Below are 17,301 nucleotides of genomic sequence, written 5' to 3'. Positions count from 1 at the left end.
AGATAGCCATTTACTGTACCTTCAATACAACATCACCTTCCTGAATGTTGCCGTCTCTTGCTGCCAAACTATCTTGAGATATTTCTTTCACAAATATGTGGCTGGCCAAGCGCAGACCATACTCTATTTAGAATAAAAAAACCAAATATGAAATCTCAATTTAAAGAAGCAACATTTATGGATTTACAACACTGCTTTCTAGATTTACATTCAAAGCCCAATGAGAACCCAGTAAAAAACTCAAGTGTTTTTAATACAGTAGTGTATTGAGGGTTATAGTGAAATGGTATTGTTAAGCCAGGGGCAGAGATACTATACAATTGCCTATTATGAAATTCCCTGTTCTCTGAACGACTGTGGGAATCTTACTTGCTTAATTGGCATATAGCTATTCCTTAGTAACTAAGGTATGCCAATCCCTGTTTTCATATGGGCTGGCTGCCAATGGCTGCCAGTGTAGCAATTTGCATGAGTGCTATATTCCTCAATTGTTCTGTGATTATCTAAATTCTTCCTCTAACTGGCCCCTATAATCAGAATAAACAAGCTGTTCTCCAGTAACAAAGATGCTGCATCCACTTCTGACTCCCAAATCTGACAAATGTTTATACAACATATACAAAAACCTAATAAGGCTGTCAAACTACTGGAAGGGGGTGATTTTTTTTTTTTTTTAAATAAAGTGAAAGCCTTATCTCCGCACCTCCTTACTTCCTTCCCTTTCTTGCCAAAATTTTCCTTTTTAAAGGTCAGCAAGATTACTGACCTCAGAGCACCGCCCTAGTTAGAGCCAGATATTATGTGACAACTTTGTCGTCCCTCACACACTGAGGTTAATCTTCGGAATGACCACCAAAAATTTCAGATCATACTCATATTATATAGCAGTTGTGTCATTAATTTTTTTTTAAATAGCCACATGATAAATGGAAAAATCACACATTAACCATGATTCTGTGTATGGTGGGTATTTTTGTATGTTTCTTTTGTTTTGTTGTGTTTTTTTAAAGTTGGCCATCTTTCAAAAAAAAGCTTGATAGCAGATATACTCTCAACCTTAATTCCATGTTAACAAAGTTTATTCTATATATATTTTGAGTGTGTATATACACTATTCAATATGTGTTTGTAAAATTTTAGTGGCTAGCAGAAGTTGGATATGCAATTAAACTGGAATTGTAATTGAAATTTGAGTGTTCCCTTCAATCACATACACTGGTACAAGAAAATATGGAGAAAAACCTAGCACTAGAAGTACAGTAATTTTAAGACAATTATTTATAGACTTGAGAGCACCTGTAGGTAGCTCTCTAGTCTAGTTTAGTCTAATGAGCCCTTAGCAACATAACATTCGTTAATAATTCAATATAAAATTCAACCTTTAACATTTTGGTATAAAATTACAACCAAAAGTATGAAGGAGACAGCAAAAAGTCATTGGGCATACCTTCATTTTTCCTGGATTTCACCAATGTTACTTTAGTAGGTTTTGCAGGTTGACTGGAAGCAACAGATCTCCTATCTGATCTTGGCGATAAACTTCTCTCTCTGCTTCCACTTCGGTCTCTTACCCAGCTCTTCTCAAGCCTTCTGTTGACACCTGGCCCACTGCGTGCACTTCTTGGATCATGCATTTCCTCTTCATAACTATCCTCCTCATTTTCAGATACTGGCTCAGGTTCCGGCCGGGCTACTGGAATCTGAATTTTCTTCATTCTTCGAATAGTCTGTAACCAGCAGCATTAATTACTTAATTTCTGGTTAAATGCAAAGTACATTTTTTTAAAAAGTCTTAAAATTAGGCAATGGGCCACCACAGATTTATACTGCTGTATCTAACGAAAGGTGCACTAGGGACCTCAAAACAGATATGGAAGGTAACATCCATATCCCAAAGGCCTTACAATCAAACATTTGGATGACTGAAGGAGAAAAACAAGGGGGGGGGGGGGGGTGTGTGTGGCGGCGCGCGGAGTTCAGAGAGTAAGGGCAACTTTACGTAAGTAAATGGATAAAGTAGATGCAGGGTTTCTTACAAATCTGTGGTCATGAAGATACCAGTTATCATGGAAGACAGTTACTATGAACAAGCTACAGTATTTTAACAGGCTACATGTTATCAGTGATCTTTGCAGTACTAATAAATCCATTAAAAACTCCAACAAAGTGCCAATATTTAAAAAAACAGCAGCAAGGCTAACGTGAAATGAGCTGTTGTGGATGCAAAGTCAGGCAAACAGCTTTTCACTGCTCCAGGACTGGAGGATGGAATACAAACATTTCAGAACCCAACTGGTTAGCTTCCTACTTCACTCAAAGATTGTGTTTCTCTATGCAGAGTTTTTGGATAAACCAGTGCCATAATGCATTGCAATTAAAAAAAAACATTTCTTCCCCACTTAATTGCTTTCTGCCTTTTCTCTTTCCAAATTAAAAAAAAAATAAAAAAAAATCAGATGTTCATTGATATGTTCATCTAAGAGACTAGTCAGGTATTTGACAAAAGGATTTCATGCATGTTTAAATGAGATGGCATAAATGCCTTAAAAGCATGATGCCAACAGGGATGAGAAACAAACCCAGAAGCAGTAACTGTCAGATTTCTCATCCTGTGAGCCTTCCTGTCACTATTATCTTTACATTTAACAGCCACTTTAACCTGAATTGTTCATTCAGGTATGAATGAATTTGGTTTATGAGACCAATGATACACCTGAGAAAAGTCAAACTGCAGTCCCAGTATTTTACTGCCTTCTGCCTTGTAATGTTACTGACATTTCTTCAAGCATTAGGTAAAATGCCCAATTACATATAGAAGCTCATTCCTTGTTACCCATCTCTGAAAAATTTAAGTTTCAATAGTTATGAAGTGTAAAACTAATTGTGACAATAAGCTTTGTAATATAGTAGAGATATAACGCTGTCTTACACTTACCAATAAGTACCAAGCATAAATGAGGTGGTTAATCTAGATACCACAAGATTTTGCAGTGGTAAATAAAGTGAGGTAGTAGCTACTTTACTCAAATGGCTTCTATGACCAAGATCCATAGCTATGGAAGTAGCAAATTCATGAATTCAAGAAGAGGTGAGCTGACAGGATCTTACTTGGCCAAAACATATGGAAAATAGAGTAAGTGTATTCCATTATCTATTGGCAGCACCACTTCATCTGCATTTGAGGCTTACAAGAAGACCAAAGCTAAAAGTATACTGGTAATCTTGTAGGAGGATAGTAGTCAAAGACATGTAGGTTCTCTCCTCAAAAGTTAGAAAGCTACCTTGTTTTTAATTTTCAGTCCTTTGAATTATTTTCAGTCCTTTGAATTCCCTCCATTTTTTAAGTTTCAATCTATATATAAACACTTATCCTAAGTTTGTCTTTGAATATTGGATTAAAAATAAACTTCAAGTGTACTCATGTTATTAAAAGCTAACTTAAGTATGTTCTTCTCCTTAACAATTTTGTTGTTCTAATTTACAAATATTGTTTAAAATGATTTTGAACCGAAAACAAAACTGGGAATAGCATTACCCTCTGCATTACGAGGACAGTGGCATGAAAGAACATTCCAGGCCCCACAAAAAATAGTGATTGAAAAGCCATCAGCTAGAATTCTGAACAAAAATAACCCCCTTCAAAACAGTTTGCTTCACTTGGGAAAAGTTATGTAGGAGCTACTAAGGGTCCAAAGTGATGGGTCTCACATACGACATCAAGGCCACAAGTGGGATGTATAGTCAGCCTGACAAAATGAATCTATACAAGGTTTTCAAGAAGGGCAACACTTGGGCAGAATGCTGTCAGAACCCCCCACCCTTCTACTATCAAATATAGACTTAGGCTAGGCTAGCAGAAAAAGTTCTGCTAACACAAGGCAAGAGTCCAACAGTAGCCTCAAGAAAGATGGGTTGTGGAAAGCCATCTAGGTTATCTGACTGAAGGTAAATCTGATAAAAATCTTGCTGCAGAGCAAAAGTGGACATATGTCAGAGCAAAATAATGCCACAGGGAGATTGGTCCACGAAGGAGCTGTCTAACAAGCCTCTCAAGAAGCTATCAAGCTCCAAGGAAAGTTGCAGAAGCCCAGAATGGAACATAGCGAACAATGAACTAAAATAAGACTCAAATAAAGACACTCTTCCCTAATATGGAGTCCTTGATCATTTTAGCCCTAAACAAACCAGTTCTACTCTACAGCAGTGCACTAAAAGCTTTATATTCTCTTTTATACAAGAAGAGAAGGAACTCATACAATCATAGTCCAGGAAAATCCAGTTTGTGAGGGGATAGAGTTGGAAGCACATAAAGGGTCCAAGGTAACTTCAATCCCTTCTAATGTACAGTATAGGCTTTGCCCTTTAAAAGTGCAACTGTCCCTTGTGAAACCTGTGTCTTGGTCACAGTGTAACTAATGTGGTTGTTGTGCAGCTAGGCCCCAATACACATCCATTTTAAGATAGTAACACATCTGCATTGAATAGAAATAAAGCTAAGCAGAAGGCAAAAGAAAGTACGATAGATGGACTTACGTTGGGTCTACATTTCTGCATTTTTCTGGCAACTCTATCCCACAGATGGCGAGACAGAGTAAAACCCATTAGTCCAGACTGATGAAGCACTCCGTTTTATTGTCAGTTACATTATCCATTTTGCCAAATCGGCACATATTAGTTTTCCTATTGCAGTCCAAACAAAGTGATAATTGCTAACAAAATAAGAGTAACAGCTATTGCAGTGCAATGCCATATTCTATTTCCACAAAGCTGCAAGTCTGATTATTTCCCCTTTAATTAAAGCCACAAACCAGTTATTGGAACTACTCAAAACTCTACTCATTAACATATAATCTACTATATACTTAATATCTTATTGACAGTAATTCTGTTTGGGTTTGAAACCTGCCAGTCTTTCAGGATTCTGATTATGCAAACCACAGAGGGAAGAAAGCATTAGTATTGATAGTTCAAAGTTGAGTTTTATCCTGATAATCTATATTATTACAGGGAACTAACTGTGTTTGAATATTCTACTTCAGTAATTATACCCTGTAAATATTTGGGAACTATAATATATTTTTCATTAATTGTTGTTGGCTTTTGTGCATAAGTCCAAAAAATACTGTATTTCCACTACAGATCATGCCATTGCTGTAGCAAAAACACCAGAGCCTCCACTGATTTACTTTAGAGCATTACTCTGAAACGTCAGCTTTCTAATATGAAAAGTTGTACAGCTCGGCAAACCCAGTGGATTTCCAGATTTATAAATGTATAGCACTGCAATTATTGCAAATCTGTATGAGCATGTGAAAAGAGCACCACGGAATGGCCAGGGAAAAAAAAGTAAAGTTTTTAAGCCCTAAAAACAAAATCACTTTCCAAATTAAAGAATTGCCAATGTGTTTATTTTCTATTTCATTTTTTAGAAATATAAATATGCAAAGTTTACAGGAAACCAGATTACTACCTTTCAGTAATGACCAGTTTTGTTGTTTTGCAAGTTCAAAAGCCATCTATATCCTCTGAATAAGTCTGAAATTATAGGAATTAAGGTTATTATGCCTTATTTTGGCAAATGGTGTTTACTGAACACAAAGATGTGTTTGTTGGCGTTTGAATAAAAAGTGAAAACCTTCGGCACGGACTAGCATTTGAAAAGCCTGATAATGCTTGCAGAAGAAAAAAGCTGAGAAATGAACTGTCTCGGCAGCCTGGGAAAAGTCTCCTTTATAGTGAGGAGAGGAGCTTCTGTTACCTAAAGTCTTATCTTCTGACTGTGTGTCTTGCTAATCAAAAAACTATGGTTTAAGTTTTCAAGAATAATTTTGTCCTACTTGACAGTTTCTCAATAATAATGTACACAATTTCACCAACTACTGGCAGTATAGGCACTTGTACTAAATTTAAGGTTTAAACACATTCACTTACTATTTTGGCATTTTTTCCGCTTTTCCTCAACTGTTGAACAGCAAATGCATGTTCCACGTTATCCATTGAGACTCCATTAACCATTGCCACACGGTCATTTTCCCTAAACAAAAAGTAATGCAATGTGTAACAAAAAAAATTCAATGAGCTGAAAGAGAACCTTAAAGAAATGGCAACGAGGAGTCCTTGTGGCACTTCAGAGACTAACAAATTTATTTGGGCATAACTTTTCGTGGCCTATAACCCCCGAAATTGGTTATAGCCCACGAAAGCTTATGCCCAAATTAATTTGTTAGTCTCTAAGGTGCCAAAGGACTCCTCGCTGTTTTTGCTGATACTAACACGGCTACCCCTCTTAAAGAAACGAGTTACTGAAGAAGCCACTTGCAGTATCAGAGGATCACTGTGCAGCTATCATATCTTGAGATCTATCACAAGGTAATTAGGAAATTAATCTAAGTCAAGCATTGATATCCCATACCTCAATGAAGTTGTAATCTGCCATAGAAGGAAAAAAATGTAACACTTACTGTAGCAGTCCTTCTGCTGGACCTCCTTTTAGGACATCAGAAATAACTATTGAAGTTTCACCACTCTGAAAATGGGGATTATCTCTTCCTCCAGATATCGCAATGCCAAACCCAAATCCTGGAGCCTAAAAACAGAACATAAGAACCATCCTCAGACATCACATTACCTTCTATATTTATACAGACCATACTGCAGTTCATGCTATTTCATCAAAAATTCAGAATACCAGCATTTTAATACACATCCCAGCAAAAATAATAATACGTAATTAAGGAGTAAGAATACTTTCCTCTTCTATAGCATTTTTCATCTAAGTTTCTGAAAATATTTTACAAAGATTAAGTCTCATAGCACACCTGTGAGTAAAGTAAAAGGGTATGCCAATGGGGAACATAACACCAACCCCTAAAATGATTATGCCTCTTGAGAGGAAGACAGCAGCTGATAAAACAAGCCAGAGACTATACAACATAAGGTCAGGAGGTAAACAAACAAATAAAAAAACGTGCAATTGTAAGTGCAGGGGAAAATTTGAATTGTCTACCTAAATTTCCCAAAGTTGAAATTTGGGCAGAACCTTAGAGTTCACACCCATACTCTTATGAAGATAAAAACGGCGATACTGGGTCAAACCAAAGGTCCTTCTAGCCCAGTATTCTGTCTTCCAACAGTGGTCAATGCCATGTGCCCCAGAGGGAATGAACAGGACAGGTAATCATCAAGTGATCCAGCACCTGTCTCCCATTCCCAGCTTCTGGCAGACAGAGGCTATGGACACCATCCTGTCCATCCTGGCTAATACCCATTTATAAACCTATCCTGAACTTATCTAGCTCTTTTTTGAACCCTGTTATAATCTTGGCCTTCACAACATCCTCTGGCAAAGAGTTCCACAGGTTGAGTCTGCGTTGTGTGAAAAAATATTTTCTTGTGTTTTTTTTTTTTAAATCTGCTGCCTATTAATTTCATTTGGTGACCCCTAGTTCTTGTGTTATGAGAAGGAGTAAATAACACTTCCTTATTTACTTTCTCCACACCAATCATTTTTTTACAGACCTCTATCATATCCACCCTCAGCTGTCTCTTTTCCAAGCTGAAAAGTCCCGATCTAATTAGTCTCCCCTCATATGGCACCTGTTCCATACCCCAATAATTTTTGTTGCCCTTTCTGAACCTTTTCCAATTCCAATATATCTTTTTAGAGATGGCGTGACAACATCTGCACTCAGTATTCCAGACAGCCTCAAAGTAGTTACAACTAACACACACCTCAGTTTCGCCCCTTATCACAAAGGCTGCAACTCCAGCAAGCACAATACCCCTTAATATGCTGAGGTAATGATTCAGTACAACCCTGCTTCCTGCAGCACTTAGGTGTTTCTTAGAGTTCTCATATTGCAAAATTCACCCAACCTGACCCTGCTTAGCTCAAGAGCAGACAGCATCATAGCACAAGATAGTAAGTTTCCAAGCTCAATTCTTAGTAATAACAGCAGGACTACTTGTATCATTAAATACATCAAAACCTTGTCAGCACTGGCAAGTCATCTGCATGTTAACAAGAGTCATTTGCTTCAATCTTTTCCCTCTAGGGTGCTCTCCCTCTGCAGCAAGGTCAATGCCTCTGCAAAGTTATTGCTACTTTCAAGATATGACAATTATGCTTACAATTTCTAGTCTGCCCAGAAGTGGCAATGCTGGGAAGTACATTTGAAGTTGGTAAATCAGTTATATTTATTAAAGTGACTGCTTAGCTCTTCCTGGGAAGCATAAACATTTGTGGGAAACAAAACACTATCTTAAATAAGTATGATATATTGCTGCAAGATTTGATTTTTCATTAAAATTTAAAATATTTGTTCAGTATATTTTTCATGTAATGTAAATAAAATTGTCTGGGTTCCAATCTACCTTCATTTTCCATCACAAAGTTTTACTTCTATGCTTCTCCCTGTCTTTTTCAGCATAGGAAAGGATCCATTCACACATGAGACCACTGAAGATATGGATTTTCTCTCTAGCAAGCCCATTTAAACAACCAAACAACTAGGCTGCTATAAAAAAATACCAAAGGAAGTGATGAATTCTCCATTACTTAAGTCTTCAAACCAATGGATGTCTTTCTAAAAGATATGTGCTAACTCAAGCAGGAGTTATGGGCTAGATGCAAAAATTACTGGATGAAATTCTATGGCCTGTATTATGATCAGATTAGATCATAATGGTCACTTCTGACCTTAAAAGTCTATGAATCCATGAAGTGAAACTATTAAGAGTATCTGGGACCAAGAACTAAAATTCAGAGAGATTAGAATTAGTCCCATACAAGTTTGCACCAGTGCAACTCCACTGATTTCAACAGTGCTCCTTCAGATTTTACATTAGTGTATCAGCAGAACTTGGCTCATGCTTTTTATTTGGTGGGGTGAGAAAGAAAAAACAAGATAGCGTGGAGACTAACCTATTTTTAGATCAGTTCTCGCCTCATCCTCCCCTAAATGCATAAGCACAGAAAAGGTTTCCTTTTCTGTTAACTTGATAGTCCTTCACTCAAGTGAAGTCATCTTTTCATCTCTCCAAGTTTCTCCACTGTCATTACAGGTAATGCTTCAAGTTTCACAGTATTAAAAGCAGTATTAATTCAGAAATCTAGAATTTTTTTTCCTCCAACTCCTATTGTAGATAAATCTCTGATAATTTTCATATGACTTTACATTGTGCCTCTTCATATAACCTTGTGGTGGGTCTACCCATGTGTGACCTCTGTTTTCATGGGACTTTGTATCAAAGCCTCCTTTAGAAACTTTGCATTGCCCTTGGTATAATATTATAGACCCTAAGGATAGAATAAGATAGAAGAAAAATTTCTTTTTGCTAGCAGTAGAACAAGAGCTCTCCCCCCCCCCCCTTAATCAATTGCCCTGTTGAATGAATGAGGTGTGAATGAGCAAGGCATGGAAGGCAGCACCTCCAGACAGCCTCAACTGTTGGAGAGGGGCTGGGAGCCAAACCCAAGGACAATAAAGCGTGTCAAGTGGGCTCATTAAAGACAAGCAGACATACTGACGTCCTCGGGGGTTAGAAGCAAGCACCTTCTTTTGGAAACACCCTTTTTGCAGCATTGGGACAACACCCAGAAGGAAGCAGCACAAAGGACCAATGGACACAGACAGAGAGTTTGAATCTGGTATAGATTTGCATAAGAGGGAAGCTGCTATAAAAGTGAGGTGTCTTGCAGAGGACCCCGGGTCTCGTCTTGTCAACATGGGAGCATCGATCCGGATCGGCAGAAGCCCGGCTCCACCCCCTCCCCCATCTAACTCACCTGGCCAGTGAAGTTAAGGGGAGCAACTAATTGGTAACAACAAGACGGAATGGGTTTGTGTGTGTGTGTGTGTGTGTGTGTGTGTGAGCGTAAGTGTAATATATTATATGCCTATAATACAGTGTTAGTAAATACATGTATTACTAATAAATGTGGCGTTCTGCCTTATTCCCCCTGAAAAGATCCTGTGCAGTACTTTAAGTACAACATTTATATAAATACATGTTACTTAATAAATGTGAACACTGATGAATTTAGGTGACTGGCATGAGAAGGGAACAAAAAAAGTCTACCTGCTGAAACTACAAATCAGAAAATCTGATTCCAGTTCTAGCTCTCATGTAAAAACATTAATTCAGCTTACCATTTAATTAGGGGTCCAAAATCATTCCATCATAAATGTCTAATTTTAAAACAAAATTTTCTGAATCATCATCATGAGGGCAAAAAATTTCCATTTTCCAGCTCTGCCTTCATATGAAATTTTCTTGGGAAGTCAAGCAAAATCTTATCAGTAGTTACTGAATTTAGAGATGGTAGGGATGCAAGAAGCAGCATCACTATTTTCTGCCATTTCAAAAAAAAAAAATCTACTTTAAGACAGAGCAAAAATAAAAGCAGATGTTTGAAAAACTGGATGTGGACATAATTTTCAGTGGCTTTGCCTAGTTTGACAAGAAAGTTGCATTTATTAAGTTTATGACCATTTGGACTTTCTCCTGTATATACACAGTATGCAAATTTCCACTCTCTACAGGTGCATACATACAGAGCAATGTACCTTGGATGCACATTTTCAAACATTCTTTTGCCAAAAAAACTAACTTAAAACCTACTGAACTTATTTTCTGTAAGTTCAATTTTGGGTCAAACTCTAACATTATTCACTAGTTGCTTGAGTAAGGTAAGCATGATTTACCCCTTTATTTTGTTAATTTCAATGATCCCCAAGAGTCAAAGTTTGAAGAAAATTGGTTCCACGGTTTTAAAATTTATGAACATTTAACTTCAGCAACCCCCAAGAGTACCTTTACTCTCACATATGTAAGAGGGTGTGTGTACAAAAAAGAGACAACATTAGGTGGGAGTAAAGTCTCTAGTAACAAACTTTAGGGAAAAGCTTTAATAAACTTCCTGTAATTTTAAAGGATTGCAAAGCTGGAAAGTTCAAATAAAACTCCAAACATGGAAAATATGAAAGTTTCCATTTATTAACTTACTACAAGTAACTGACATGTAAAACCCTCAGATATTATGATAATTTGGCCAAGAACCCTGAGACTTGGTATGTTGACTACAGTTGGGGACATTTTAAAATTATGTCCACTGCAGTTTATGCACGCACAACACAAGTAACCTAATTACCAGGGTTTCAGAAGTCTGCAGCCACATGAGCCCAGCCATTGTAGAGACAGATGAGATAAAATGGTTGTGAACTTTTCATGACCAGGAGAAAGTGGAAAGGGGAAAGAGACTTGCACATATCAACTGTAAAAACACAAACAAACAAACAAACAAAGGAATATTCTCTACAAGCTTTGAGCACAAAATGTAATTCCAAGTTGGAAGAAATTCACAAGATAGGCAGCGGAAATAAATAGAACTCCTTTCTAAAAACCTTTGCTCCTGGGTATAGAAAACCTGATGATCTCTCTGTAGGAGGAGAATTAGCTGATATCAGCTATCAGATGGACTATCAAAAGGCAGGCCCAGATCTCTTATGAACTAACAAGTAGCCCACTATGTTAGGGAGTGTAATAAAGAAAGAAATACTCTTTTTAGAAGTCAAAGCAGATCTTGTGTGTTTCAAAGCAAAATTCAAAGAGACCTCTTAAGAGCTAACATCACTGGAGTTCAGCAAGGTACTGTATCCACACCTGCACACACAGACCTCTTACATGGATAGATCTGTTCCTGATTCTAGAACTGGTGAACTCGAAGTAACTGGATCAGGTTTGATGACAAAACTAGATTAGAATACTAGAACTCACATGCCTAGGTTGCAGCTATTAGGATAAGAGTGTTCTGACCCCAAAGAGGAAGCAAAATCAGAGCCATTTTGAGTTGTGTTTTCCTGAAAACAGGTTTATTGAGGTTCTCTCCCCTCTTCTTGGGAAAAAGTGAATTTACTGTGTTGCCTTTTAAAGACCACCCATATTGGGAATTTTATATTTGGCTTAGACAATGTGTGTCTTCTCTAGACTACAGCCAGCCTCCAATAGCATCTGATGAAGGATGCATCTGGGCTACAGGCAAACTGCTGCTTAACACAGTATGCATGACAAGCCCTTTCCCTCAATGGATTGAGAATAATAGTATTTCCTGTTGTGAGGGGGAAAAAAAATGCTCTGAGAAGTATATGAACTGGTCTTAACTACACAAAATTTAACTGCAACCTGGACTCGCTGGCTCTGGTGGGCTCCTCAGTGAGTCTAAGGGTCATGGTCTGCCAAGAGTTCTTCAGCTGAGACTCAAAGCAGAGAGAGTATGGTCCCTGAATAAGCCTAAGAATTATGAATGTCAGGGATAACGCCAATGAGCCTCTTACGGTTCCAATGGGAAGGACATTATCCTAGAGTTACCATACGTCCGGATTTTCAAATCCCCGTCCAGCGGGAAATCCCAAAAAGCCAGACACGTCCAGGAAAATCGGGACATGCGGGGCCGGTGGTGCTGGGCTGGGGGGTGGGGGGGTGGGGGGGGGGGGGTTGCCACGCCGGGCCAGCGGTGCTGAGCCAGGGGCGCGGGGCCGGGGCCGGCGGTGCTGAGCCAGGGGCGCGGGGCCGGGGCCGGCGGTGCTGAGCCAAGGGTGCGGGGCCAGGGCCGGCGGTGCTGGGCCGGGGGCCGGAACAGGGCCGGCACCCCAGGGCCCGAGCCAACCCAGGCTAGAGATGCTGGGGGGGACCAGACTGGGCCGCGCCTCCTCTCCCCACCCTTACCTGCTTCAGGCTTCCCACTAATCAAATGTTCGCGGGAAGCAGGGGAGGGGGCGGAGTTGGGGTGGGGACTTTGGGGAAGGGGAGGAGTTGGGGCGGGGAGCGTGGGCGGGGCCCCGGCCCCGTGGAGTGTCCTCTTTCTGGACACTCAAAATATGGTAACCCTAGCATATCCCCTCAATGAGTCTCATAAGGATTGCATCAGTGGAGCTTCACCCGAAACTTCAAGTGTTCTTGTCAATTAGATTCGTTTAAAAATAGCGTTTTGTCTCTTTTCAAATGAGCTCAGTACAAATCTACAGCAATATACTGAAAACAGAACAAGTGCATCTTGCAAGCTATGTAACAATCTTTTTTAAAATCCCTTGAATCATTGTCTTTATTTGATTTATACTTGAGCTCAATGCGCAGACACTATACTACCTCATCACATGAAAGCAGCAAGAGAATCAAAAGGCTGTTCTACAATTTCTGATTTGTTAGAGAATAATCAGAGAAAAGTGGATGCTTATCAGAGTTGGGAGAATAACTGATTTTTCAGTTTGCAGACAGTTCTGAAAAAAATCAGTTTGGGTCAAACAAAACGTGAAAAATTTCAGCAAATCAAAGTTGACAAAAATTCATTTCTCGTCAAACAAAGTTCATTTCTCATAAAACAAATGCTGATTTATTTAGTTAATGGGTACATTTTCACATAAAAATAAAGGAAATGAAGGACTAGATTCACAAAACGGCCTGTGGTGCACATCTTACAGCTTTCAGCCCAATTCTTAGGGCACTCACCCAGGATGTGGGAGACCCAGGTCCCATTCCCTCTTCTACCTGATGTGGAGAAGGGGTTTGAATTAATAGTCCACAACTGCTCAGCAGCAGACAGTGGTGGTGTAGAGTTAGTACATTGTATTATCATATACACCTCTACCCCGATATAACGTGACCCGATATAACACGAATTCGGATATAATGCGGTAAAGCAGCCCTCCAGGGGGCGGGGCACTGCGCACTCCGGTGGATCAAAGCAAGTTCAATATAATGCGATTTCACCTATAATGCGATAAGATTTTTTGGCTCCCGAGGACAGCGTTATATCGAGAGGTGTAGTATTTAATACTTAAACCTTCTGACTTTTTAAAGCATAGTACTGCTCTGAAAAGCAATTACGTATAAAATGGCACCTTCTTACTTAAATCCACTTCCTGCTGACTTCATTGACTTAACTAAATTATTACATTGTAAGTCCTGAAAAAGCCAGAATAGCTCTGAGACAGTAAGAGGAATTTCACCCTAGCTTGCATGTCAGCAAATAAGTCATTCACTAAATCCCATTGGAGAATGTTTACTGTTGGTGATGCCTGTGCCAGAAATAACCCGGCTGAGTTTGCAGGAGTGGCAGCCAGAAAAAAACACATTTTATTTGTAAACTGAGCAGGTTTGATGTTGAAGTCACTCAGGGACTAATGCAGAACCCCACAATGTCATTTCTCAGAAATGAATCGCACTTTAAACACTGGCCTTCGTCATGATTAAATGATAAGAAGCCATTTACATGGCTATTTACATTATTTAAGTGCTGTACAAACCAAGACCCTGACCCTACCATTGAATCCTTGTAAAACTCATGTGATGTGTGGAGCCACAGTGAAGTCAATGGAGCTCCAGAGAGATCCACTTGGGTCCCAATCCTGCACAATATATTAAATCTCTGCACCCCCATGAAGTATCACTCATTTGGGAAAAAGGGAAGCAGACAAAGAGCAGGTAAGAAACTTTCAAAGTAACACAAACGAGATGTGGATTTTCAGACTGGCAATGGGGAATTCCTAAAATCCGGCTGCCTCCTGACAAAATGTACTACTTTATGAAAAAAAGTGTGTTTTATGAAGGGAGGTAAAGTTATTTTTATAATGCAGACTTCGCCATTGCAATTCTCCTGCAATAAAGCAATTACCAGCAGGGCACAAATGTGAGCCTTAAAGCACTGGTGAATGAAAATCAGTCATTGAGGAATTCTGAACCTTCACTGAACCACACTTTTCAACTCAAAGTACTGGTGCTTTCCCCTTATCTCTCAAAAGGTTGCGTATTATAGTATATGCTTGTGTGGTTCTTATTACTAAGTATTTCTTTTTACAATGCACATTACTTTTACTAGGATCATCAACATTAAAACTAAACTAGAAATGAAAATATGTACATACGGTATGTTCTATCATACATTTTTGTGGAGTTTTTCTGGTGTTTATTTCCTAACTTATGCAGTTCTGTAATTCACAACAATTTTTCAGCCATTAGTATCAATTAGCCAGGTTCCATTGTAGTTCTAAGTCCTTAATCACTAAGGTATAGTGCCATCCAGTGTTATACAGCAAAATACTTTTTGCTGTTTGAGAAGTACAAAGTACGTTTGAAAGTTTTAGGCCTTGTCTGTATAGCTGAAACTGTGCTAGCTATAGCCTTATTTAAATATGGTTCTCTGACTGATTCAGACAAATTTTATGTTAGGAAAGTTATGCTGCACAGTATTGCCTCACCCTCAAAGTAACTTCTAAAACAAATATGGGAAACAACTGTGCTATCATTTCCTGTAACAGACATAGTATCTAAAAATTGTCCACAGCAAAGCTGCTAGCAGCAACAAGATCCTTGCCAGTCACCATTTTTCCTCTTTGAAGTCAGAGGAGTTAAATATCACTAGAGTTCAGGGAGTTTTTAAAAGAACCTAAATGAAGATATTTGCTCTCCATCAAGAAGGGCAAAGACTGTAAAACACTCAGATACCATGATAGCGGGGGCTATAAAAGTATCTTTGATAGACATGTCATATGAATCAATTTAAAATAAACTGGCAAAAAAAATTCCCTGCCACATCTGTTGGCCCACTTAGATAAACAAGCCATCTTTTGTCACTACGAAGTATCAAACCAAACTCCACTATCAAAGTCCACAAGGAATTCTGAAAATACATAAAGCTAAAATCACACTGTGAAATCAGTCTGTTCCACTGCCTTACTTGGCTTCACTCCATAATACACATATTAATAGCATTTAGGTCTTATAGGAAAGCATATGAACAAAATCATGGCAATTCTGAGGAACTGTGCCAGCAGACTAAATATTTATTGGAGAAATACAATGAGCAGCCAATCTAGTGTGGAAAGGGGGTGTCTCCAGTTTGATCCATCTCTGCAGGACCTCTCTCTGTGCTGCATCTGAGTAATTCATTACTAACTTGCTGCTCTCAGCTGTTTCAGGATGAGCAAATTCCAGGAGTGCTTTTAGTCTCTTACTCCTGTGAAGGGAAATTTGAATCTTGAAGGCCAACACGTCAGAGACTATATGGATGGAATCTGCAGCAGGTCTATATAGTCTGGACTCATGGAACTACTGAGAGGGCAAGGAAGTCATGCAACCATAGCCCCATAACACCTGGGGAGGTGTTTTTCCCCTACATCATTGTTTTAGTGTTCTGAAGATTGATGGCTGTGACTGAGGTCAAAAATTGGCCTCTTATATCCCTGTATTGTAAGGTTATATGGTAGCCACCTCATCTACTTGATAGCTTCTGAGTTGCTGACAAAGTTTGAAAGTGAACAACCACAAAAAAAACCTTCTAAAAGCTACCTCTTCCTTCACATCTCCATCCCAAATAGTGACCGGTTTAATATTTTTAAACAAAACCAAAAATCCCACATTAACAATTGGAGGGGCTTGCCTTTGGTTTTTAGTACAGGCTAAGTTCTTGCTATCAGTGTTAAGCCTTGTGGTTTACAGCAGGACAACAAGACCACCAACTCCTCAACATGTGGATGTAGGTAAACCTTTTCAGTGGGTAGAACAGTTTGGTTCTGTCATGTGTGCTTAGACATGGGAGCATGTCATTCTGGAAAATGGGAAGCGTCCAATAACTTTAACATTGTGCAGAAAGCATGAACACATACTAAAACAGCACTTTGATATCAAGCAGGAACATTATCAAGTTTTATATATTTACTATAGTGCTGTTCCTCTATTAATGAAAATAGAGGCCTTATTGAAACAATACACCACTTTGCAAAATTCCAGTATACAACCATTTCCAAAAAGGCAGCAGCTCCTCCGGGTCTTCTGCTAAATAAAACTTTTGGAAGGGCAGCACCTGCACTTCATTGCACTGTAGTTTATAGTGAAAGCTAAATTCAGAAGCGCATAAAAACAGCATTCTGCCCTGCATGACTGCCTTCCTGTATGTCACTCAGTACTTCTTTGATGTTCACAGCTATTGACAGTGCCCCAGACAACAAAACTGAAGGAAGCTCACTATGGGTTTGTTTCATGGGGAATGATTTAAAATATGAATTCACTCATGACCTCACCAGGATTTGAACCTAAAACCCAAGAAGTAAAGATCACCTTACCTTATCACATTCAACTACCTGAAATATTTTTTATTTTTTGAAACAAGAACAAAATGAAAAGTTATAGACTGAGAGCACTGGAAAATTAAGTCCTACATATTCACAGCAATGAAAGTGACAATGCAAACTTAATCAAATTGCTGTGCTAATGTACCTTGAACATTCTGAGAGAAATCCATCTTTA

The 17,301-nt window shown here is 38.8% G+C and overlaps 1 protein-coding gene across 6 annotated transcripts in view; it reads right to left on the bottom strand.

Annotated features, from left to right (window-relative positions):
• Positions 1-17,301, bottom strand: part of TJP1 (tight junction protein 1) — a 377,953-nt gene that overhangs the window by 81,085 nt on the left and 279,567 nt on the right. For all 6 annotated transcript variants that reach the window (XM_042853846.2, XM_005284979.5, XM_065558286.1 and 3 more), the window contains 4 exons: positions 6,462-6,586; positions 5,932-6,034; positions 1,448-1,727; positions 20-123 (listed from right to left, as the gene is read on the bottom strand). In XM_042853846.2, the coding sequence (XP_042709780.2) occupies positions 20-123; positions 1,448-1,727; positions 5,932-6,034; positions 6,462-6,586 (612 nt within the window). The remainder of the gene's footprint in view (positions 1-19; positions 124-1,447; positions 1,728-5,931; positions 6,035-6,461; positions 6,587-17,301) is intronic.

The sequence above is a fragment of the Chrysemys picta genome, chromosome 10, assembly GCF_011386835.1.
Source record: "Chrysemys picta bellii isolate R12L10 chromosome 10, ASM1138683v2, whole genome shotgun sequence".
NCBI lineage: Eukaryota > Metazoa > Chordata > Testudines > Emydidae > Chrysemys > Chrysemys picta.
The sequence above is the reverse complement of the archived record's forward strand: the minus strand, read 5'-3'. Positions and strand labels throughout refer to the sequence as shown.